Raw genomic sequence first — 26783 nt, 5'->3', positions numbered from 1 at the left:
CAAGAGGGAAGGAATTTCAGGCCCATCAGGTTGTCAGATTTCCTTCCCTGAAGGACATTAGTGAACCAGATGGTTTTTTTCCAGACAATCATTTCATAATATCAGTAGACTCTCAATTCCAGACTTTTGTTTTTAATTATCGAATTCAAATTCCACCATCTGCTGTGGTGGGAGTCGAAACTGGGTCCCCAGAACATTAGTTGGATTTGTGGATTAATAGTCTAGCAATAATATCACTAGGATGTTGCCTGGTATGGAGGGAAGGTCTTACAAGGAAAGGCTGAGGGACTTGAGGCTGTTTTCATTAGAGAGAAGGATGAGAGGTGACTTAATAGAACATATAAAATAATTAGAGGGTTAAATAGTGTGGATAGGGAGAGCCTTTTTCCTAGGATGGTGACGACGAGCACGAGGTGGCATAGCTTTAAATTGAGGGGTGAAAGATATAGGACAGATGTCAGAGGTAGTTTCTTTACTCAGAGTGGTAAGGGAATGGAATGCTTTGCCTGCGATGGTAGTAGATTCGCCAACTTTAGGTACATTTAAGTCGTCATTGGACAAGCATATGGACGTACATGGAATAGTGTAGGAGAGATGGGCTTGAGATCGGTATGATAGGTCGGCACAACATTGAGGGCCGAAGGGCCTGTACTGTGCTGTAATGTTCTAATAGGCCATCACCTACCCAATGTGCACTGACTTATTGACACATTTTAGAAGAACTTGCTTGAACTACAGAGGGTGCAGAAGAGATTTATCAAGATGCTGCCTGGGTTGGAGAGTCTGAGCTAAGGTATATTAAGTTAGGCTAGACCGGTTGGCATTGTTTTCTTTGGAGCAGTGAAGGTTGGGATGGACCCAACAGAGGTGTATAACATTATAAAGCTGGCAGATAGGATGGATAATAAGGCACATTTTCCATTAGTAGATGGGCCGATAACCAAGCAACATCTTTTTATTAGGCTAAGGAGGAGGTTAAGGAGAACTTTTTTTCACCGCTCAGAGGCTGGAGCTCAGCCTGAAAGGCTGACCGAGTCAGGCATTCTTGTTAATGTTTAATCAATATTTAGGTATTCGCATGTCACTATAATCTCAAGGGCAATGGGTCAAAGGTTGGAAAATGGGATTAGTCTGGTGCAGACATGATAGGCTGCAAATGTTTGAGTCTATGAAATTAATATTTTTTAAAGAGACAGTAAAACATACACCAAAGTGTGTATGTGTGTTTGGACTAAAAATAAGAAGGGGACATTCCATACTGTGATGAAGTCTAAGATGCTTTTATAAAGACAATCATTAGTTGACAGTTCTTTTAGTTTCTTTTAGAAATATTGTTATGTCATCCTTTGGCTATTAATTAGAAATTAGACTTTTTTTAAAAAAGTTGTTGATTTCTACAAAGATCATAATGACAACATAAATTAAGATTTTAAAAATTTGTTTCGTCACATTGACAATAAATGGCCCGCATGCAAAAACTTTGATCTATTTAATCATCTGTTAACTAACTAGTTCAGTTCAGTTCCAAACTAATTGTGAATAACAGCATCAAGATAAAGCTTAAAGATTGTACATAATTTGTTCACCATTACAAACAAATCACTTTTGTTGAACACTTCTGGCAAGTACAAATTATTAAATAAAAACTGATACATGCAAATGTAAAAGGTTGATACTCACTTATTTCACACTGATTCCCTTCATAACCTGGTGGACAAATGCATTTGGCAGGATGGAAGCAGGTTCCACCATTGTAACAGCTTGTGGTGCAGTTTGCTGAAATAAAACAATTTCAATACGAGATACTCAGTATAATTTTCAACAACTATTGCAACACAACGTACTGCCCATAGCATAACCTGAATTAATGTCCTTCTTTAAATGTTCAATCCATGGCTGCATAGTTAATACACATTTTCTGTGATCCATGTAAGTTTATACAAAATAGCTGGAATAAGCCATTCAGCTAACTGATCATAGCATATCTAATTGTGGCTTAACTCTGCTTTCCTGCCTCCTCCTCAATTTCAATGTAGATCTGAAACCTGCCTAGCTCAGTTGTGAATATAGTCTTTCATTCTGAGATGTTGGATTGAATTTGTTTGCGCTGATAGGTTGGAAGTTCTCTCTTTCTGCTGGCTATCATATCCTTGAAGTGCAGTATGTGTTTTTCAATCTTTCTAATTACACATAATCTGGCAGCCAATCAGCCTCACTCAAAGTTGTTGTGCGAAATGACATATGTCACATGCACCTGCGAGCCATTTCACTGATATTGGATTTATGGCATATTGAGTAGACTGAGGGGTTTTTTTGCTGGATTTGTAGTACAAAGAACATCCGACACTTCTCCATCTGTATTGGATAAAGCTACAATCTGAATAAAACAATGATGAAATATGATCGGCATTACACTTTCCTTTTAACAAGATCCAAAAGGAATGGAGCGACAACTTGGCTCCTCCAGTGTGCCAATATTTTAATGTTAACTTTCCTTCCTGATTCCAGTCCAGCTACTGACTTTAAATCTCCTCTCCTTGTATCTATTCTTCTGGGCCTGTTGCCAATGTTAAATCAGTAACATAAGTCTGGCCTGAAATTAAAAGTGGGAAGGAAACTCTTTATTTAAATATCACAGTTCTGCATGAGCTAAGTGACATCTAACAATAGTTAACAGATAATGTTGGGAGATTTTAGAATCATAGAATCCCTACAGTGCGCACAGAGGCCATCCAGTCTATTGAGTCTGCACTGACCCTCCAAAGAGCATCTCACCCTGACCCAGACCCTCACCCCACTTCCATAATCCCACATGTATTATGGCTAACCCACCAGCCTGGACATTACAGATCAATTTAGCTTGGCCAGTCCAGCTAATCTACACATTTTTAGACTGTGGAAGGAAACTGGGAGACCCAGCAGAAATCCACACCGATATCAGGTGAATTAAACAACTCCATACAGTCACCTAAGGCTGGAATCAAACTCAGGTTCCCGGTGCTGTGAGGCAGCAATGCTAACCACTGAGCTACTATGATGTGCAAACTGTGGCATGGTAATGTAGTGTTCCACTCAAAGCCAGATGTTTCAACTTTGTTATTAAAATGTGAGGCTGGGTGAACACAGCAGGCCAAGCAGCATCTCAGGAGCACAAAAGCTGACGTTTCGGGCCTAGACCCTTCATCAGAGAGGGGGATGGGGGGAGGGAACTGGAATAAATAGGGAGAGAGGGGGAGGCGGACCGAAGATGGAGAGTAAAGAAGATAGGTGGAGAGGGTGTAGGTGGGGAGGTAGGGAGGGGATAGGTCAGTCCAGGGAAGACGGACAGGTCAAGGAGGTTGGATGAGGTTAGTAGGTAGATGGGGGTGCGGCTTGGGGTGGGAGGAAGGGATGGGTGAGAGGAAGAACCGGTTAGGGAGGCAGAGACAGGTTGGACTGGTTTTGGGATGCAGTGGGTGGGGGGGAAGAGCTGGGCTGGTTGTGTGGTGCAGTGGGGGGAGGGGACGAACTGGGCTGGTTTAGGGATGCAGTAGGGGAAGGGGAGATTTTGAAACTGGTGAAGTCCACATTGATACCATTAGGCTGCAGGGTTCCCAGGCGGAATATGAGTTGCTGTTTCTGCAACCTTCGGGTGGCATCATTGTGGCAGTGCAGGAGGCCCATGATGGACATGTCATCTAGAGAATGGGAGGGGGAGTGGAAATGGTTTGCGACTGGGAGGTGCAGTTGTTTGTTGCGAACTGAGCGGAGGTGTTCTGCAAAGCGGTCTCCAAGCCTCCGCTTGGTTTCCCCAATGTAGAGGAAGCCACACCGGGTACAATGGATGCAGTATACCACATTGGCAGATGTGCAGGTGAACCTCTGCTTAATGTGGAATGTCATCTTGGGGCCTGGGATAGGGGTGAGGGAGGAGGTGTGGGGGCAAGTGTAGCATTTCCTGCGGTTGCAGGGGAAGGTGCCGGGTGTGGTGGGGTTGGAGGGCAGTGTGAAGCGAACAAGGGAGTCACGGAGAGTGTGGTCTCTCCGGAAAGCAGACAGGGGTGGGGATGAAAAAATGTCTTGGGTGGTGGGGTCGGATTGTAAGTTTCAACTTTGTGTCCTGTTTAGAGATTTGATAGCCACAGAAGGTGCATTTATAAAATAACAGATTGAAAGCATTTGCAAATTGATAATCAATCAATAAATGGCAAGTAGTAGGAGCAAGAATCTGGTCAGCCAGAACCACTGTCATAGCTGCTATGCAAAAGACTCATCAATAAAGATTTGATGGGCAGTTTCTTGACATTAGACGTACTCTGTGGCAAACATTCTCCTCACTCTGAAAGACCATCAAAAGAAGACAACACATTTTCAACCTTTAGCAAAACTATCAAATGAACAAGTAGCTCTTCTTATAATTGTTCATCAGACTGTGGTTTGTGGGGAGTCCAAGTCATCTCAGAGTTATATCTTGTTTAATTATTGCGTTCAGTGATCACACAGCCAGACTGTTCCATTTCTGCGCACATCCCTCACCATGATAAAGACAAATATTCACCAAACATATCTGAATGAAAGAAAAGGAAACAGTGTCTCAGCCAGGTTCTTCTTTTACCTTTATCACAATTTATACCAAAATATCCTGGAGGGCAGATGCACAATCCTGGACTGATGCAGAGACCTCCATTCAAACATCTGGGGACACACAGAGCTAACATGAAACAAAAGGAAAAGTTGAAAGATTTTTTTTTTAAGAAATGCACTGATTCTCAAGATAGCATGTCTTATGAACATTTCATTGATTCATTAATAATCTAAAATAATGCGCTTAAAAAGACATACACTATTCTTCCCTTATATTGTTTGTACCTCCATTACCAACAATTCAATGAGGCCAGGAAGTAGGCTCGAGTGGCCTGAGGTCTTTTAAAATACAAGGGTATACTCACCCAGAGTGAAACGCCTTTCCATAGAAAAAGTGAAAATGTTTTTGGCTGACTCCACATACTGAGATGGAGTGAATGGTGGGCTCAGTCACAATATTTAATTGCTGGGCTTACTGGCTGATGCATTTTCAGAACCATTCTGTACATCTCAACTTACATTTTAAAAGCAAAACTGGCAGGGACTGATTTATACCTGGAGTATAGGTCAGGGATTTGAAAAAAAACAGGGGCATGGAATGTCAGCTCCCTTCCTCTTTAACTTTACTGCAGGATTTCAGGGAGCCTTCTCCACAGACAGAAATTCAGCAGACCCCTGCAAAAAATACATATTCCACGTGAATGAGATCATAGACTCAGTTTCCCTTGTTAGCCTTTGCTGACATTGCTGGCTGGGTAACATAGGATTGCGGTCCCTGACAAAATATGTACGATCCCTCAAAAGCAGCTGTAGAACTTGAGAGGTCTGTGACTTCATCTCATTCACCACCACCATGTCCTGTGAGCAGGCAGACCTGTGGAGATGATAGGAAATCAAGGGGCTAAACAGGAACTCTGCTGGGGGTGTAGCAGGGGTTGGGCAATGTATGTGGTTTAAAGGAAGGAGAATTCAAATGACAGCACAGGTCAAGTAAAGATGTACAGATTATCCGGGCAATTTTTATAAGGTAATGGTGGCTAATTAAAATACCAATGGAAACATTTTCACATTTTAATTCAAAACTTACGCAGCTTTAACTTTTGCATATTCTGTTACTTTTCTAATAGTGAATATATATTTCAGTAAAAGAGAACACATGTCAAAGTACGGTAAGATAACAAAGTGTGAAGCTGGATGAACACAGCAGGCCAAGCAGCATCTCAGGAGCACAAAAGCTTACGTTTCAGGCCCAGACCCTTCATCAGAGGCTCTGATGAAGGGTCTGGGCCCGAAACGTCAGCTTTTGTGCTCCTGAGATGCTGCTTGGCCTGCTGTGTTCATCCAGCTTCACACTTTGTTATCTTGGATTCCCCAGCATCTGCAGTTCCCATTATCTCTGACTCAAAGTATGGTAAACTGTACAATAAAGTCAACTGCCATGATTGTTCTGAGAAGATGCATTTGGTTAGGTCATTTGTGCCAAAAAAATATGCATAATCATGAGGCTCACTTTAATTTAAATAATGCATTCTTTTCGTTAAGGCACAGGCGAGCTTGAAATATTATGCATTTCCAAAATAACACATTAATTTAGCTTTCAAAGCAACACAAATAGTTTTAGTTTAAGTTAATTTATTTTTCATTCCTAAATTATTCTCGCTCTGTTTTAATATTTTTGCTCTAGGTTTTCTGCACCACATTCCTGCCAACAGACTAGACAAATACAGCTCTGTGGCTGGCTGCAAGAAAGTGTGTGAAAGGCTCCAGGTGATTTGCCTGCCAACTTGCCTTCCATTCCCTGGGTAGCTTAAAGCAACAACTTCAGAAAAAGGCACAGTGTCTTGTTGAACAGAAAGCAGTACATCAGTTATAAAACTGATCAATCTTTGATGGACACATAAAACTTTGTTTGTCTGATTGAATTAGATTTAAAAATGTTAAAACAGAAATCCACAGACTATCATGTCATTATTACCTTTCTCACAATGAGGTCCATAGAATCCATCAGGGCATTCACAGACCTGTCTGTCAGTACAGTAACCTCCATTGCGACAGCCGCCTGGACATTTAGCTTTGCACAAAAAAAAAGTTCCTGTAAATCTTCAATAACCAATGCATTCATAATGTTACCTTATTGACATGATTCATAAAGGATGGTGTACATTACAATTAGAGTTAAGCAGTTCGCCCTTTATCAGTTAATGCAAGCACAGGTTCCGTGCAGTTCCTTTTCTTTTTAAACTGCAATTAGCTAAGGTACCTTGTTACTATGCTGACTGGTTCCATAATTTGATTGGGGAAGGGGTTCCAACAAATTTCTGATTTTGCTCACATCTCAAAAGGTTTAATCTTAAAATCTGTGTTTGTAGTCTTTTAATGCCAATCTTCCAGTCTGTTTTTTTCAGCGTAGGCAAGAGCAAGATGCAATCTTACCTTTATAATCTCGTACTATAAAGGGTAAAACTGATCATCCAAAGAACAACTTGGAGACCAACACTGTATTACTTGGCTACAATATTGGGCCTCAATCTGCTTTCTGAAAGGAAAACTCTTTCATTCACGTGAGTACGCTGCCCTCCTCCTCATAAGAGCAGCTAAACATCAGAGCAGGAAAGCAGTGAGATGACAGGTGGGTAAATGACTGGGTTTAATTTCAATTTCCTCCACTGAGTTTTCACCTGATTAGAAAAGTTAATCAAGACTGATTTTCAATAAGAACTGGCAAATTGATTACAGATTCAAATTAGAGTCCTGAAAGATGAGTTTATCAAATTTAGACTATAGATGAAACATAGGTAGATTCATGCCTATTTAGCAATGCTCATGGGACACTCAGTTTAAAGTTTTTGGCCCCTATGGTGAGTGTTTGTTTTACAAAGTATTTCATAATCTCACTAGAAAGTTGAATTTATTAACAGCATGAATTTGTATCAGAAAGGAATTAATTTTACAAAATTTTCACGATTCAGATAACTTACATGAATGAAACACATTAGTAGAATGATTTGGCTTACCTCTTTGACAAGTTTTGAAGAATATTGCATTATGAGGTGTTTGAAGAACAACATTCCCTTCCACATCCATAATGACCACTGTGACCTCAAAAGCTGCCACCCCATCCTGGCTGCCAAGGCAAGGAAATCCAATCTGCACAACTAAAAATGTCATAACAGCTTATAGCAAAACTCAGAATTACTGAGCCACCCCTTTTCCTTATCTGCATTTACATATCTGTCAAGTTTCCAAATGTTAAAAAGAAGGTAAGTAACCTGATTGGGGCACTTGTCTCTTTTTAGTTATAACACATGTAAAAATAACATACAAATGCACCTCCTGTAATTTTTATGGGGTTCTTCCTCTTTTCTCTTCTTTGTCCATTCGGCAGATGTCACTGACAGGATGTGTTTCAGAATGATTCTACAGGAAATAGTGGCAAGTGTAACTTCAGACTGGTTTGAGATTAGCTCAGGTTCTCCCAATCCCATGAATCTATCTCCCAGGGAAGCTGGTGGTAGAAAATATAGGCCCAGACTCAATGTTGTTCAAGCACAGTGTGCCCAGTCAGTGAGGCCCAAAACTCCCCTAAAATTGGGCATCAACATCCATCTACATCTTACGTGCCTCCACAAACAGTTCGCTTGTAAGAAAAATACATTTAAACAAGTCGTAGTGAGAGGGTTGGAAATGACAGTTGTTGATGGGAGAGGACTGAACGGGAGGTTGAGGAGTTGAGGGGAGCCTTAAGAGGGTACAGTTCCTTCCCAATCTGTAGAAGGCTGTTTCTTTAAATGGAACCAGCAATCTCCTGACACGGAGGTTGCTGATTCAAAATACATTTTGCTGAGGCATCTTTCAACAGGTGCTTGCCCTCATTAACATACTTACGAAGAAAAACATACATTTTAGGCATCCACCAGTCAAACCACAGAGAGTAGACCACTAAAAGAGGTAGAAGTGAGAATCTGGCTTGGCAATAATACAAAGTGAAACATTAGGACCGATCAGTGTGGAGAAGGGTCAGGTAAGTGGAGAACATAAGAAAGTGGACAGAAGGGGGATGACTGCAGTGTGCACTTTTACAGTGAGCTGAAAGAGAAGCCTTCATCCTTGACTCCTGAGAGGTGTCCAGTTTGCTGTTGAGTCATGACCTACTTTACAGCAATCAGTTTCTATATGTGGTTTTCATCAACAAGGTCACAACTGCATTCTAGCTCAAGAAATTTCAAGCTATTACAAACAAAAATAAAATCAATGATTTCTGGTAGTTTTAAATGCAAAGTACTCACTTGAGATTTTTCATCTTTAACTATTCTTTCCATTGAAAACATTGAGAAAAACACCTTACCTAATTATTGAACTAGGCTCAACACTACCAAACATTCGCATACTGTATTTTACTGGATCTTAAATTCGGGATGTATTTTAACTTTGAGATTTCTAACGTTCTAAATCAGTGTTTTCTTTCAGACAATGTGGCCTTTGAATTTTCTTTTGACAGAATTCCAGCTCAGAGGATAAAACACAGGGGTTCTGTAACTTTAGTACACAACAACACTGTTCAGTAAGTTCAGTTCTATAGTCCAAACTGTACAAGATCATGCGAATTTCTTCAACCCAGTAAAAAAGGGATCATTATAGTTGCGATTTTCTAGCTGTAACATGACAGAGCAGTAAACTTCACTATTGCGATAAGAAATAGAACATTAATCAAATACTTCAAGTTTAGATTCCTTACAGTGGGGAAACAAACCCTTCGGCCCAACAAGTCCACAGTGCCCTTTACAGCATCCCACCCAGACCTATCCCCCTGTAACCACACCCCCACCCCAAACAATACAGGCAATTTAGCATGGCCAATCCACCTAGCCCGCGCATCTTTGGACTGTGGGAGGAAACCGGAGCAAACCCACACAGACACATGGGAGAACGTGCAAACTCCGCAGACGTTGCCCAAGGCTGGAATCGAACCCGGGTCCCTGGCACTGTGAGGCTACAGTGCTAACCACTGATCCACCGTGCTGCCCATAGTTTTATCATTCAAAATTGATTGGACCCTCAGGTGGTTTCATAAAGTTAGGAAAACTGATAAACACAAATTCATCCTGAACTGTTTAAACCATGCAAGCTATACGTCATTGAAGTTTCTTTTTAGCGTTTTTTTTCAGTTCACAGAGTACAAAAATACCTAATAAAAGTTGGAAAGTACTGCCAGGGTCAAGTGCTTCATGAGATCTTGGAAGAATTCAAGCACAGAAATATTTAATTACAGATTCTCCCCCACTGGACCCCCTAATGGTGCCAACTCATACAGAAAACCAATGACCTGTAAATTATAATAGTCTAACAATCAATGACTCATCAGCTATTGTTTACTGCAATAATGAAAAATAAGTTATGAAGCAAACATTACACCAACCAGTTGATTTCTGTGAATAACTTGCAGCCTAAGTGCCAGAAAGAGTTGCAACACTGTTTACATGCAGCATATGGAGTATTTAAAGATAAAACACATATATAACATTTTGCACCAATCTGTGCGTGAGTGTCTAACATTGGGCGCTGGCAGATAATTGGAGCATTTGGGTGCAGAGAAGCATCACAATCAAGTTTTATCTTGTCTTCATATACACAACTCAGCATGGATCATCATATAGTCATACAGAACTGACAGACTTGTTTTCTTTCTCTCTTTTCTGGTGATGCTGCTGCCCAGGCTAACACCATATGACTCAGTACAGACCAGCATATCAAAGCATAAACACCTCCAGTCCGGTGTCTCAATGCCATGCCAATGATGTGTTTACCCTCTGACATTGTGGAAGGGGAAAAAAAAATCAGATTTTTAATCTGAACATTTAAATCTACTGATAATCTACTGCTTTGTTACATTGTTAAAATTTTCACAACCTTATCTCTTTTAAGACATGAAAAAGCTGTTTTGTTTACATTGCTTTTCAAACCTGATACTTTTCAGTACAAGTAAAGCAGACAGGTTATAACATGCAGACATTTACAAACATGCCTTGAAATACTGAAAAGTAAGGGATTTACTGACCTGTGGCCTTGTGAGAGATTGTCGCCCGTAATGGAATGTTTACTGTTGGATCTCCCATAACGTCTTTATCCAAAGACCGAAGGGATCGAAATTCATAAAAATACAAAGCCTGTAATGATAGTTTATAGTATAAATACGGTTTCCAATGGTTCATTTTTATGTGAACTGACACAACACATCTCTTTCAAAACTCTACAGATGAGACCCTTCAATCATTTCTCAAGTCTGAAAGAACACAAGAACTAGGAGCAGGAGTAGGCCATCTGGCCCCTCGAGCCTGTCCCACCATTTAATAAGATCATGGCTGATCTTCGAGACTCAGCTCCACTTACCCGCTCGATCACCATAACCCTTAATTCCTTTACCTTTCAAAAATTTATCTAGCCTTGCCTTAAAAACATTCGGTGAGGTAGCTTCAACCGATTTACTGGGCAGGGAATTCCACAGATTCACAACCCATTGGGTGAACAAGTTCCTCCTGACCTCAGTTCTTCATCTGCTTCCCTTTATTTTGAGGCAATGCCCTCCAGTCCTAGTTTCACCTGCTAGTGGAAACAGCCTCCCTGCCTCCACTTTATCTATTCCCTTCATAATCTTATATGTTTCTATAAGATCTCCCCTCATTCTTCTGAACTCCAATGAGTACAATCCCAGTCTACTCAGTCTCTCCACATAATCCAACCCTCTCAACTGTGGAATCAATCGAGTGAATCTCCTCTGCACCCCCTCCAGTGCTAGTATATCCCTTCAAGTAAGGAGACCAAAACTGCACACATTACTCCAGGTGTGGCCTCACCAGGACCCTGTACAGCTGCAGCATAGCCTCCCTGTTTTTAAACTCCATTTCTCCAGCAATGGCAGACAAAATTTCATTTGCCTTTTTAATTACCTGCTGCACCTGCAATCCTACTTTCAGCAATTCATGCACAAGGACGCCCAAGTCCCTCTGCACAGCAGTGTGCTGCAATTTTTTACCATTCAAAACATAGTCCATTTTGCTGTTGTTCCTACCAAAATGGATGACCTCACACTTATTGACATTGTACTCCATCTGCCAGACCTTTGCCCACTCACTTAGACTACCTATATCCCTCTGCAGACTTTCAGTGTCTTCTGCACACTTTGCTCTACAACTCACCTTAGTGTCAACTGCAAATTTTGACACACCACACTTAGTCCCCAGCTCCAAACAGTCTATGTAAATTGTAAACAATTGCGGTCCCAACACGGATCCCTGAGGCACACCACTAGCCACTGACCGCCAACCTGAAAAACACCCTTTTATTCCTACTCTTTGCTTTCTACTAGTCAACCAATCCTCTATCCATGCCAATACATTACCTGTAATACTGTGCAACTTTATCCTATGTAGCAGGCTTTGGTGTGGCACCTTGTCAAATGCCTTCTGGAAATCCAGATACACCACATCCACAGGTTCCCCAATGCCGATTATGCAAGTAATGTCCTCAAAGAATTCCACCAAATTAGTTAAACATGACCTACCCTTCATGAACCCAAGCTGGGTGCTCCCAATGGGATGATTTATATCCAGATGTCTTGTTAAAAAAGCTTCAGGGAAAAAAGCCCCAGTCTATTCAACTTCTCCCTATCGCACAAACCCTCCAATTTCAGTAACATTTTTGAAAATCTTTTCTGAATCATTTCAAGTTTAACAACATCTTTCCTACGCCAGGGAGACCAGAACTGAATTCAGTATTCTAAAAGTGGCCTGACCTATGTCATGTACAGGCACAACATGAACTCCCAAGTCCTGTACTCAATGCATTGCCCAATAAAGGCAGGCATACCAAACACCTTTTTCACCATGACATAGAGATGTTCCAAGGAAAGGTTCGCTAACTGTTCAGATAGAAGGCAGGATGCTGCCTTCATGACTTTATGAGATCGACTTGTTCTGTACTAATGGCCTGTTTGCCATCTATGATCTACTGGATATAGGAAAGGAAAAAAAAAGATTTATAGATTTAGCAAACATCAAAACTAAAAATTGAAACTAAGTTTTTTGAACGCACAATGCTTTAAAAGACTACTTATTTAATCCAGTGTTTTCAGTGGGGAAACTTACAAGATCACAAAGCATGATGCTACAATTCTTACTCCTATCTATGTGAGGCTTACTGTATTTGTATATAGCTTCATCAGTTGGGGTTTATCGTTAGTTCTTGTCTCCAAGCTAAAACTGGAATTCAAACCCCACCTCAGGATTTGAGCAAACTTTAGGCTGGCATTTCAATGTAGTCCTGACAGGTTGTTTCACAGTTGAACTTGTTTGTAATGCAGAGGCATTGCCTTGTGTACTCAAGTACAGGAGTACAGTGAAAAGCATATAAACTTGCCACTCACCGGTGCCATCTTAGGTACAAAAAGCTGAACTTTAAAAAAAAGTCGAGGGGGAATGTCCAGATCTAAAAGTTTTATCTCCATGAGGTAACCTTATCTCTACAAGTTACATGGGCCTCCCTCCCCAAAGTCTCACGACTCAGTGCCGCTGCAAGCCCTCAGAAGTCGCTCAGTCAGGCTACGGAGGTGGCAAGAAAATATACCAGTTGCCTTCTAATTTGCCATTTCAGCCAGAGTTCACAAATTTATACTTCTGAAAGACAACATAAAGCAGGCACCACATTCCACCTAAAATTGTGTAGCTTACAAACAAACATTCATTTTATTGGTAAGCTTCTAGATGGCACTCGCCAATGATAATGCATTCCTACAAGACCCAATACATTCAACAGTAGAGGAAAGCGTGGTGTAAAGAAAATAAATATTTAAAGAAATTCAAAATTGACACTTGGATTCAAACACCAGAAATCCAATTCAAGTCGGAACAGGATTTTTTTGGTTACATGCTTTTCTGCAAATAAAGTTTCAAAATATAACAATTCCCATTTGGGTTATAAAACTTCTAATCAATATGGTGAAAATAGAACAGGAAAGATTAAAATAAACATGAGGTTACATTTGCAATAACAAGGTGTTGAGCTGGATGCGATTCACTTACAGATCTGGATCTATTACTCTCTCACAAGAATTGTTTAACAAACTCAAACAAAAGAACCAAACTATTCTTCAAGTAGTAATTGGGGAGAGAAGACATATATTTTGTGACATCAAAATATGGGGTGGCACAGTGATTTGCACAGTAACCTCACAGTGCCAGGGACCCAGGTGACCATCTGTGGAGTTAAAGCATTCTCCCGGTGTCTGCATGGATTTCTTCCAGGTGCTCCAGTTTCCTCCCGCTGTCTGAAGATGTGCGGGTTAGATGGATTAACTGCAGTAACTGTGGGTTTGCAGGGATAAAGTGGGATGCTTTTCAGAGGGTTGGTGCTGACTAAGTGGACTGGATAGCCTTTATCTGCGCTGTAAGGATACTATAATTTTACCAAAATAAATTCATGTATGGTATGATACAAATTTATTTAGTCCAAGCTCAATACTTTCATCATGAATTAGTGCAGAAGATTTATGATACTGCATCTTCCTACTTGTGCTAAATACTTGACTATAAATGAAAAATTCTGCATTATGGCTGTGGAAGGTATATTTCAAACCTTAACTATCTTTTGAAAAGCATTATTTCTCATGTTTCAATTCCACAGATATATATGGATGTAATTACAGTTACTTCAAAACTGATGTCTCAGGGAAGAAACATTAAATAGCAATGCTTTTGAAAGTTGAACATTTAATGAGGTATCTATTTCACAAATCAGATAACTATATATTTTCTAGTAACATTTGAAATAATCAGAGGACAACAGCCACCCTGAAGCATTTTTAGATAGCAAACACTAATTCAGGATCAGGTGAAATAACCTGATGCACAGCATCCAAATTTTATTTGCAAAGTAATTTGAATCCAAATGTAACCACTGACCAATAATCAATCCTGGGTAACTCTATTATGTAACTTTTTGTAGTTATGCAAACAGTTCGTGGATCACAATATTCAATTTCAAAATTGACTGCAACGGCCAAAACTAGGCTTTGGTTTTTTACGAAAAGAAACGAAGGAAATTCTTTCAACATGTACCAAGCAGCAACAGTTACATCAGTTGATAATCCTACAAAATGTTCACGTTAAATCTGTTAATGATAATGCTGAATGCATCAATCGATATGAAGCTATTACCCGGAATTGTTCTGTGCTGCCACATACTGGCCATATTGAATACTGCACCCTGGCTCCACACTGTTATCCCTCATTCATTCTCTCACTTGGCAGGTTGCTTACCCTCTGTCCTCCAAATGAACAGGAGACTGGGCACCTCTTCTTCCCATTACCACATTCCTTCCAGACCCCCTCAACCCCATCAAAGAAAAAATAAAATTGATGGCTGATAAGCCTTTCCATTACCGATCTTTTCCTTCCAGAAACACAAATTAATGCTCTATGCTAAAGAGGTTTATATTAACAAGAATTTGGGGCTTGTGGGGAGAGAGGTTTCTTCATAACTGCCACACCATCTAAGAAATCTGAAACTCACCCTTACACCTCACCATTTCAAACAGATGATTTTGGGGCTTGCTAAGAGGTTTTAGGTCAATGTAGCTTTGTTGATATATGGGCCAAACTGGGACTGGTCTTCAGTTTCATCAGTGATGTAGGACCAGAGGTTTTGATTTACAAGGACAGAGATAGAAACACATATAAGCATAAGACTAGCACAGATATCACAGGCATATGAAACATTGAAATAGACATGTGGAGCCAGGAACAGGAGTTCAAAAGGAACCAAGCGAAATTAGACTGTCAGGGATTGAAAAATAGGGCAGACTAACAGAAGTTGAAAGAAACACAGATGATGGATAAAGAGATTGTCAGCACAACGACAGTTCACATGTATTGAACTTTTGTTTCAAAAATGTATATTCCAGCCCCAGATGTCCGTGTAGAGATAAAGTCAGTCCCCTGTAGGGCAGGTCAGACCAGGTATTGTGACATTGGAGAGACAGTTTTTATGTTGATCTAGCAGTTTTCTTCTAAGATGCATTGCACTGAATGTCATCAAATTACTGTGGTGTGATTTGAACTCAGTCACAGAATTACAAAGGAAACGGAGACAATGTTTGCAGGTCAGACCAAGGTGCTGAGTCTGACAGATTTGGGCAGAAGTAATAGATGTACAAACAGAAAACTGCAAAAAAAAAGGTGTGGCATAAAGGAAAAGAAAGAAAACATGAATCAAGCAGACAGATAGAAAATAAGAGATAGTAGGAACTGCCGATGCTGGAGTCTGAGATAACAAGGTGTCGGGCTGGCTGAACACAGAAGGCCGAGTTGCATCAGAGGAGGAGGAAAGCTAATGTTTTGGGTCTGGACGCTTCTTCAGAAACGACCCTTCATTTCTGAAGAAGGGTCCTGACCTGAAACATCAGCTTTCCTGCTCCTCTGATGCTGCCTGGCCTGCTGTGTTTATCCAGCTCTACACCTTGTTATCTAAAATAGAAAATAAGACCAGACATGGGGAGAAATCTGGAGGAAAACAGTGATAAATAATCTAGAACACTGAAATAAGAAGCCACGATAGGATCTATTGTCACCAACACACCTGGGCAGTCCTGGGACCTCCAGGAATTAAAAATTAACTCTAGCAACCCTCAGGAGAAAAGTTCTTGGCACATTAAAGAAATTTCAGTTGTTATTTCATTTGAACGCTTTATTAGTTTTAAAGCTATATTCTGATTTGCAGTGTTTGATCTGTATTTTTATAAAAGGCTTCAATCAGAATCTGTCTACACAGTTTTGTTTTCTAATAGGAAATCCCAGAAGACAGAAATACTCCATGTAGCCAGAAAGATTAACGAGTGCTATATCATCATTCATGTTTAGCAAGGAACAATTCACAGTTTTTTTTCAAAAGCAGGAGATTTTACAGCTCCTTTACACCTGCGGTAAAATTTACAATTAAGCAGATAGAAAACTGTGTCTTTACCCGAATTCCTAAAGTCTGCTACGTGGACCGAAGTTCTTTAGCATGAAAAGTCCAATGATGTTGTGTACACTGATAGAGATAATTATTATGCACAATTATCAAGCCATTAGTACATAAGGTGATTTATATACCACTTGTGAATTATTTGAACTTTGTTATAGACCCTTGATGAGATTACTGCCAGGAATGTAGTATCATTTGCACATCTGCACTTTTTCAAATCTGCACTTTATGGGAGCACAGCATGTTGCATGATCAATGCCACTTACAGGGTAATTAAAGTCCTAACCTTAGTAATTAATAGGCATGTCCATATTATTTTTAATCTTGGCAATAGCTCGAAGTTTCCTTTCCTTGCCAACAGATGTGCCACTGCATTTGACCAGCACACCACACACCGCCCACCCCCCACCCTCCCATTTTCTTGAATAAAGTGGCACTTCGTATTTCTGGTTACAATGTTCAGTACACTTTCAAGTGATTGAGAACAGTCCCTAATGCAGAAGGCAAACACTTCATTAGAAAAATTAGCGGGTATTTTATTGGGATTGGGTAAACAAAATAAAACAAAATTGGTGAAGAGACTCAACATGTCAGAGAGCGAGCTGTGAGATAGTATATAAAGGAGGAAGCAGCAGTTTAACAGGCGTGCGTAACAGTAAAGAGAAAGATGAAATGGAAGGTTGTTTGTTGGGAAATGGAGCAGGAATTCAAGGTTTTTTTAAAAACAACTGTGAGCAAAAATGGCATGAGTTCAAAGTTTTGATGCTTAGGCTTAATTTCTTTTTATGGAAAAAAGAGTAACATACAATTATGATTTCCTTTGGCTTTGTGTAAATCTAAAGGACAGATAGGAACATACTGATGTTTAATTCCTAGAATTAGAAACAGCTTGCTCTAATAGTTATAGCCTGATCTAGATCATTTGTTTTCCCCAATCAATTTCACCAGGTGACGTTAAGAAATGCACATAGCTGCAGTGTCTCTATATTTGGTTATGGAAACACTCAACACTTACCACTAAACTTAAACCACGTTTATCTGATTTTGCTTATATGTCCCAAGTAATATTCTGGAAATTTTAATTATTGTTGTGTGCCAAAATGAGTCCTGATTAAAAGCCTGATCTGTATCTTTCTACTGTAATGATGCCATGAATTCTGCTCTGCCAGATGACTGAAATTAATGACCAAAAGTGTTTTGTAAAATACATGGAAACTTAGAGAAAACGAGGCTGTCATTCAGTCAGCAGCACCCATGAAGGCACCTTGAAAGATCAGCCACGCTTTGACTCTTAACCCTGCAAGTTTCTCATCCTTGAATATATTCTACCATTTTTAAAAGTTATTTATGGAATATATTGCACTGCATGCTTAGGTAAAGCAATCAGATCCTCATAACTTTTGAAGAAAAACAAACTCAACTTCTCAATAGCCTTCTGAGGATTTCAAATCCATAACCTCTAGTTGCTGACCCACTCACCACAGGGAATATTTTCTCTCTCCATTTATTTTATCAAAACCTCTGATTATCTTAAAAATCCGAGCGAGGTCACCTCTTCACCTTCTGTGTCCCAAAGAGTACAAGTCCTAAATTTTCCCAACTGATTGCACAAATGAAGTCCCTCATCACTCTTAACATCTTGGCAAACCTCCTCAGTAACCTTTCTAAAATCACTCATTCTTCCATCCTAATGAGCCACATGAAGCTATCACGAGAGAAAATTCACATTATGTGGAAAGGTTAATCCAGCCATTGAATAGTAATTATCAAGGATAAACCATGAGGTTGATGTATGCTATGCTTCACATCTCAAAGTCTTTGTTGTTCAGCCCGGAAGGATAGCTTTGAAGTTCAAGATGATATCTTCCTAATATACACTACTACCATCAGCCACTCTGATAATGATAAATTAGAACAATAAACTGTCATTTGTAAATTTTGTCTAAAAGACTAAAAATAAGTTAATTAGCAAATTTTGAATGGGTGCAGATTTGTTAATCTGAAAGAAGTAAACACATCACTAATAAAATGCATCAGAGATAATGGGAACTGCAGATGCTGGAGAATCCAAGATAATAAAGTGTGAAGCTGGATGAACACAGCAGGCTAAGCAGCATCGCAGGAGCACAAAAGCTGACATTTCGGGCCTAGACACTTCTTCAGAGAGGGGGATGGGGAGAGGGTTCTGGAATAAATAGGGAGAGAGGGGGAGGTGGAATGAAGATGGAGAGAAAAGAAGATAGGTGGAGAGGAGAGTATAGGTGGGGAGGTAGGGAGGGGATAGGTCAGTCCAGGGAAGACGGACAGGTCAAGGAGGTGGGATGAGGTTAGTAGGTAAGAAAGGGAGGTGCGGCTTGGGGTGCGAGGAAGGGATGGGTGAGAGGAAGAACAGGTTAAGGAGGCAGAGACAGGCTGGGCTGGTTTTGGGGTGCAGTGGGGGGAGGGGAAGAGCTGGGCTGGTTGTATGATGCGGCGGGGGGAGGGGACGAACTGGGCTGGTTTTGGGATGCGGTGGGGAAGGGGAGATTTTGAAGCTGGTGAAGTCCACATTGATATCATTGGGCTGCAGGGTTCCCAAGCGGAATATGAGTTGCTGTTGCTGCAACCTTCGGGTGGCATCATTGTGGCACTGCAGGAGGCCCATGATGGACATGTCATCTAAAGAATGGGAGGGGGAGTTGAAATGGTTCGCAACTGGGAGGTGCAGTTGTTTATTGTGAACCGAGCAGAGATGTATCCATTGTACCCGGTGTGGCTTCCTCTACATTGGGGAAACCAAGCGGAGGCTTGGGGACCGCTTTGCAGAACACCTCCGCTCGGTTCGCAATAAACAACTGCACCTCCCAGTCGCAAACCATTTCAACTCCCCCTCCCATTCTTTAGATGACATGTCCATCATGGGCCTCCTGCAGTGCCACAATGATGCCACCCGAAGGTTGCAGCAACAGCAACTCATATTCCGCTTGGGAACCCTGCAGCCCAATGGTATCAATGTGGAATTCACCAGCTTCAAAATCTCCCCTTCCCCCACCGCATCCCAAAACCAGCCCAGTTCGTCCCCTCCCCCCACTGCATCCCAAAGCCAGCCCAGCCTGTCTCTGCCTCCCTAATCTGTTCTTCCTCTCACCCATCCCTTCCTCCCACCCCAAGCCGTATCTCCATTTCCTACGTACTAACCTCATCCCACCTCCTTGACCTGTCCGTCTTCCCTGGACTGACCTATCCCCTCCCTACCTCCCCACCTATACTTTCCTCTCCACCTATCTTCTTTTCTCTCCATCTTCGGTCCGCCTCCCCCTCTGTCCCTATTTATTCCGGAACCCTCACCCCATCCCCCTTTCTGATGAAGTGTCTAGGCCCAAAACGTCAGCTTTTGTGCTCCTGAGATGCTGCTTAGCCTGTTGTGTTCATCCAGCTTCACACTTTATTATCACTAATAAAATGCATTTCAGTGTAGCAGAATACAGGCATCAAATCCTAATTTGTTCCCGGTGAATAGTTAGACCATGAAAACCATAAAAGATAACAGGCTACCTCTAATCTCAGCGTACTCTCTTTCTTTACTAAAACTGCATCAGATTAAAGGTAAAGCCATGGGTTACTTTCTTTCTTGGTAAAATTAATAACCCAGGATACTCGGGTTCTTTAAGTATTCCTTGAGCAATTGCATGATATCTCAGAACCCAGTCAAAAGCTGTACAGCATCAATGGAATTTAACTATCAGGTTATAGTATCGAACTACCTCAAATTAGTCGTAAAGTTAAAAGCAGCATTTCTTGTTATAGGTTATTCATAGTTTTAATTTTGAAACTGAAAGCAGTTTTTTGGGTAACTCCTGCTAAAGTAAACATAAGATGGAATATAAACTTTATTTCAAGACCAACATTTAAAACTGTGGCTGTACTTAATTCATGGTCAATAATTGTAAAACAGAATACAAAAATAATGAAAACTGCTGCCTGATTAACTAAATATTAAGAGTGATTTTATTACTGTATCACTGTTCAGTAAATTTAAAACTCTGGATGTTAAATATTATTAATAAGTGTTACAAAGTACAACTAATTTTGTTCAACTTTGAATATGCTCAATCTATCAATATAGCAGGTAGCAGATAAAACTATACACGTTTAAGTTTGAAACAGATGCTAGTGAATACTGGAGTGAAATGACAAGAAAGCAACATCATTAAGGAATTTACAACCAATTTACAACTATTAACTTGAAGAGATTATACAATTTTATATTCATAGGGGAGGTGATGGCCTAGTGGTCTGGGCTGTTAAACTAGCGTCCCAGGCAATGTTCTGGGAACCTGGGTTCAAATCCTGCAAGCCAGACAGTAGAATTCAAATTCTATAAAAAGCAACTCTGGAATTTAAAATCTAATGATGATTATGAATTGATTGTCAAAAAAATTCCATCTGGTGCACCAATTTCCTTTAAGGAAGGAAAGTACCATCCTTACCTGATCTGTGAATCCAGACCCACAACTATGTGGCTGATTTTTAACTGCTCTCTGAGCAATTAGGGATGGGCAATAAATGCTGCCTAACCAGCAACACCCTCATTCCATGAATGAAGAAAAAAAATGTTACTACCACAATATATTTGTATATAATGGGTGTGTTCTAGTGTGTACTGCTTTGTTTTCGATCCTATTTCCAGTAGTGCCAATACGGTAAATGCTAATAACCAATCTCGCCTCATGTCATTCATGCATGTGTCTAGACTGAAGAAAAAATGGTTGTGCTGTAATTAAGTCAACCAATAATTAAGTGATTACCTGGAAATAATAAAACACATATGTTATTATTTCTTAACCTCCAAACTAAACAAAATCAGTCCCATCTTTTGAACATTAAGCTGAGACAATGTCATCAAGCCTCTATTGCCACAAAAATAAAAAGGTTGTACTTAACCTGAATTCTAATAGTTCATTACATTTGCCCTTCCTTTAGAGAGCATGTTTTCTGTTTGATAGCCTATAACCCAGTTATGATGTTTGCCACATAAACACCAAGTTTGTATCTGTGTGATGTACAGTTCCAGTGAAACCAGATGTAGGCCACAAGATAACTATCAAACCTTCTTCTGTAGGCAATAAACTCTTACTTTGGCAGAAGTCTGAGAAGTTTATCACTGTTATTTTCTGTTAGTAGATGGAACAGATGGTTGCCACATGCATATTGCACTGAATAAAGGGGTATCTCCTGGGCCCGTTGCTTTAATCTTGGTTGGCATGCACGACACTGGGATGCAAAATACCACAGTGGAACATGATAAAAATATTAAGACTTCAAAAGGAGCTCATTTTCAACAAGAACCACTTTCTGTAAAACAAAGCTTACAAGCTATAGGCAAAATTCACATCCACATTCAAGCTGCACTAGATGGAGGCCACAAACAAGGTATTTCTTATGTTTGGTGACATCACAGCTGAAAGGACAAGATATTATGGAGGAGGTAGGGTGCAGAGAAGGGCTTGAAATGATAGTTACATGACTGATCATATTTTGGGCAACGCGAAGGGTAAACAAGAAAGAAAAATATAACATTGAAATCAATCATTTTCCATAAAGATTATTTATACCTGCCAGACAAATTGACATTGTTCATATATAATCATTTTTTATACCCTCACTCATTCATTATTTGAGATAAATGTTTATTTACAATTTATGCGTTTTTTAAACTTCTGGGTTTTTTCTTGCAATGACTAACCAAGTTAGTAAAATTGCTGAAACAAAATTTCTAAGGGTACAGTTTTCATTTTGCAGAAACAGGGTCATCATCTAGATACAACCTAGTGTTAAAGATCCTTTAGTTGAGCTTTCAAATGCCCAAAAAAATTACACCCAAATTTTCCCAAAGTCAAGCAGAGATGAAACAATGTAAATTGACAGTGAGATTTTGCTGTACCATTTTACTGGTGATTTAAGTTTATTCTGTTAAGAAACACAATGAAATGCATACTAAACTGTAGGATTTTCTAATTTATTTTAATTGCATTATTTCATTATTTAAAAATAATTTTCAAAGCATGCGACAGGTTAAATTAGAGATTAATAAAGTTACCATCCCGAGAAGTTCAAAGCATGCAGGCAAAACTGTCAGACAGAATTAAGTCAACACATTATGAAATAATGTTGGCTCCTATATTTACCTGTCCTGTTGCCTGCCAGGTAAAATTAATGGCCTGGATGTTGACTGGGATCGCTGGCATTCTCTGTTGGGCTTTCCTGAAATCATGAGTGAATGGAGCCATTTTACCATCAGAAACGATAAGGATATCCTCTTCAAAACCTGAAAGATGGTGATTTCAGAATAACCAATCAGACCCAACATTATGGCACCAGCTTTATTTGTTCTTTTGCCAAAACATCTGTATAGGAAAATGTCAAACGTACATTACAAGCTAAATATATTTCACTTTTTTTAATTGAAAAATTACCATTTCCTAGATCCTTTAGCAGCATCTGAAGTGTGCATTTATGTTCTGAAGTACTCTGAAAAACCATAGCAGTTTCATAAAACCAATGTGAATGCAAATCATTCAGAAGGTTTCAGCTCATTGATGCACATTCATTCAAACATTTTTGATATCATGTGTTCATTCTTGTCATTCAAGATTGATACCTAAATGTACAAATTACCTCAAACTGATTTTGTTGCATAGTTGGTAAACAAAAAAACATGGTTGAGTTCATCTGATATGATGTGCAAAGTTACTGCAGGGGAGGTGGGCTCCAACTTTAATTATGTAGCACTGTTAATTTAAAGAAATATCCCAATGTGATTCGCTGCACTACAAATCAAAGCATGGCTTTGAGCTACATAAAGAGATAGCAAGTCAGAGAATCTAAAGCTTGCTAAAAGAAGTAGATTTTAAGGAGATCCTAAAGGAGGCCAAGCAAGGTAGAGGAGCAAAGGCTTCTAGGAGAGAATCCCACAGCTTAGGGCCTGGTAACGAAGGCACAGTCACCATGGTTGAGTAATTATAATGGGGCATGCACAAAAGGCCAGACTTGGAGTGACACAAATATCTCAATAGTGTTCTGGGAGAAAAATATAAAGAGGGGGAGCAGCAAAGGGTTTGAAAACAAAGATGAAAATTTTAATTATTCAAGATGATTTTCTGGCTGACAGCCATCATAGATCAGCAAGCACAGGGATGACAGAGGAATAGGACTTACTTCCAGTTAAGATAGGAATAGAGGATGTGGGACACCAGCCAGGAGTGTGTTGGAGCTGTTGAGTCCAACAGTGATAAAGGAGAGATGAGGCTTTCAGCAAGTCAGCTGAGACAAGGATGAAGCTAAGTGATGTTAGAGGTGGAAACAAGCAGTCTTCGAGCTGGTATGAATGTGGTCAGAAGCTCATATCAGGATCAAATACAACCCTAAGGTTGCAACCTGGCTGCCTTAATCTCAGACTGTCATTTGGGAGAGGGGTGGACTCAGTAATTAGGTAATGGAGTTTGGACCAAAAGCGATGGCTTCAGTCTTGCCAAAGTCTAATTGGAGGAAATTTCTGCTCATTTAGTTATTGAATAAGCAGTCTGATAGCTTGGCAACAGTGGGGAGTCGTGGGAGGTGATGGGAAGGTAAAGCTGATTGGCAGTGTAGATGTGGAAACCCAGGCTGGAGAAGTTTGCAGATGATACCAAGTTGGGTGGGAGGGTGAAATGGTACGAGGATGCAGAGATCTTTCAGCATGATCTCATCAGGTTGGGCAAATAGGCAAATCAATGGTAGATGCAGTATAATTTGAATAAATGTGAGGCAATTACCTTCAGAAGCAAAGCAAGGCAGTAGATTACTACCCGAATAGCTGTAAATTGGGAGAGGAGTGTGCAGTGGGACCTGGGTGTCTTTGTGCACTAGTCACTGAAGGGAAGCATGCAGGGGCAGCAGGCAGTAAAGAAGGCAAATGGTGTGTTGGCCTTCATTGCAAGAGGTTTCAAGTACAGGAGCAGGGACGGGTTGTTGCAGTTGTACAGGGCCTTGGTGAGACCACAACTGGAATATTGTGTGCAATTTTGGTATCCTTTTCTGATGAAGGATGCTCTTGAGGCAATGCAGTGAAGATTTACCAGGCTGAGTCTGGGGACGGCAGGTCTGATGTATGAGGAGAAATTGACTAGGTTTGGATTGTTTTTGCTAGTGTTCAGATGAATGTGGGGGAGGGGGGAGGCATCGGGGTGTCTCATAGAGACTTATACAAGTCTAACAGGACTGTACAGGGTAGATGCAGGGACAAACACCCAAGGGTGGATGTTTCCAGAGCCAGGGATCACAGTATGAGGATCCAGAGTAGATGGAGATGAGGAAACATTTCTTCATCCAAAGAGTGGTGAGCCTGTGGAGTTCATTACCACAGGAAGTAGTTGATGCCAAAACATTGAATGCATTCAAGAGACAACTAGACATAGCACTTAGGACAAATGGGATCAAAGGTTCTGGGGAGAAAGCAGGATTAGGCTACTGAGTTGGACAATCAGCCATTATTGTGAATAATGGTTGAACAGGCTCAAAGGGCCAAATGGCCTCCTCCTGCTCCTATCTTCTGTGTTTCTGTGATATTGTTAATGCACAGCACATGGGTGAGGAATAGGAGGGGGAAAGGCTTGATCCTTAGAGGGCACCAGGGGTAACAGTGAGGAAAAGAGAACACTGCAACTGATTTTCTGGCTGTGATTACAAGAATGAGAATGGAAGCCACATGAGAATGGTTCCTCCCAGTTACAGTGAGGAGAAAGGCATGGGAGGAATATGATGAATTGTGTCAAAGGCTGCAGATAGGTCGAGGTCAGACAGGCAAATTTTGCTTTTGCCACAGTCCCCTAAGACACCATTTGTGACTTGGATATGAGCCACTTCAATACTATGGCAGAAGTGGAAACCGACTTGGAGGAGTTTAAACATGACGATATGTGTAAAGAAGGCTAAGTTAAACTTCAGAGGGAGACCCTGAGACATTGGGTGTGCAAGAGAGAGGGTAAAACCATCTCAAGTGGCATAACTGTTCACTCAACATTTCAGTGGTTAACTTCACAGCCAGACCTGCTTGCTAGGGGCGCCCGCACACAACACTAAGCGCTGCCAAATACAGCATTCACAAAGTGCGGTTTCCAATTGAATTAGCGTAAATATAAAATAAAAGGCAGAAACCCCTACTCTCCCACTTCAGGTGGAGGAAGTATTTCCGAACGCTACCCGCTAGGTACTAGAAAGTAACTCTGCTCACCTATCAAAATTCTGGCTTGGTGAGCATCTATCCACATGTTAAGGCTCCCCTCAGGTTGTGTAGCTCCACTCAGAATGAGAAGTTTCACAGTCAGTAAGAGGCTCGCCGGACGCACAAGTGTCGTGCAGAAGCCCATCCTGATGGTTTCCCCTTCAGTGTGTCTTTCTGACCCTCGTTGCCGCGGTGTACTCTCAGTGATGCGCTCCGCTCTGGGCTTCGTGCCGCTCCGTGTCCACCACAACCTGACTGGCTGAGGGGGCGAGCACTGCGCGCCTCCACCATGCCAGGAACGTGAAGCGCGCTCCCGCCATGCTACCGTTCAGTGACTTTCGTCCGTCGCTGGACCCGAACTCAGTGGATCGAAAAGCTACTCTTAATGGGCGGATTTTTCATTTTAAGTTTCAAATAGATGCATCAAAACATCTCCGAAACTAATGTTTCAATTAAAGCAAGTGAAACAAAACAAAATCTTCGACATAAGTTTTATCGAACACGATACGGTCATTTATAGCCTGCTAAAAGTCATTGCAAAAAGGCTGCAATATTCTGCTTATCTCCCAAATGAATTATATTCACTGGTTGTGTTGCGAGACGGGCTACATTTTGGGTGTTCTGCAAAATGAGGTTGTTAAAGTGTGAGCTAACGTGAAAAATATATTTGTACAAACACCGAAACTTACACCTACCTCCCCTCAAAAAAAATCGTGTACATTCTCATCATTAGGGGCATGTAACAAATTCGGCCAGCTTTTTAACATGAATTAAAAGTAACGATATCTCTCTTTAGTGTTTGGAATGCAAGGTAGGGAAAGATCATTTGTTCCATTTAGATGTGCTTGTGTTGTAATCAAATAAATAGTTATATTCGGGTACAGTGGTAGTTACCGTATGTGTGGGTTCAAGTCTCACCTCAGGACGATTTTTAAATAGATATTAGGAAAGAAATCTTGTAATA

General features: G+C 40.6%; 1 protein-coding gene across 1 annotated transcript in view; it reads right to left on the bottom strand.

Moving 5' to 3' along the window:
- Nucleotides 1-26086, bottom strand: part of wif1 (wnt inhibitory factor 1) — a 33476-nt gene extending 7390 nt beyond the window's left edge. The window contains exons 1-7 of the mRNA XM_048549136.2: nt 25829-26086; nt 22746-22885; nt 10619-10727; nt 7578-7718; nt 6539-6634; nt 4595-4690; nt 1681-1776 (exon numbers count right to left, since the gene is read on the bottom strand). Of these exons, the coding sequence (XP_048405093.1) occupies nt 1681-1776; nt 4595-4690; nt 6539-6634; nt 7578-7718; nt 10619-10727; nt 22746-22885; nt 25829-25964 (814 nt within the window). The 5' untranslated portion in view covers nt 25965-26086. The remainder of the gene's footprint in view (nt 1-1680; nt 1777-4594; nt 4691-6538; nt 6635-7577; nt 7719-10618; nt 10728-22745; nt 22886-25828) is intronic.
- Between the last annotated feature and the right edge of the window lie 697 nt (nt 26087-26783).

This window comes from Stegostoma tigrinum, chromosome 18 (genome assembly GCF_030684315.1).
Source record: "Stegostoma tigrinum isolate sSteTig4 chromosome 18, sSteTig4.hap1, whole genome shotgun sequence".
Classification (NCBI taxonomy): Eukaryota; Metazoa; Chordata; class Chondrichthyes; order Orectolobiformes; family Stegostomatidae; genus Stegostoma; species Stegostoma tigrinum.
The sequence above is the reverse complement of the archived record's forward strand: the minus strand, read 5'-3'. Positions and strand labels throughout refer to the sequence as shown.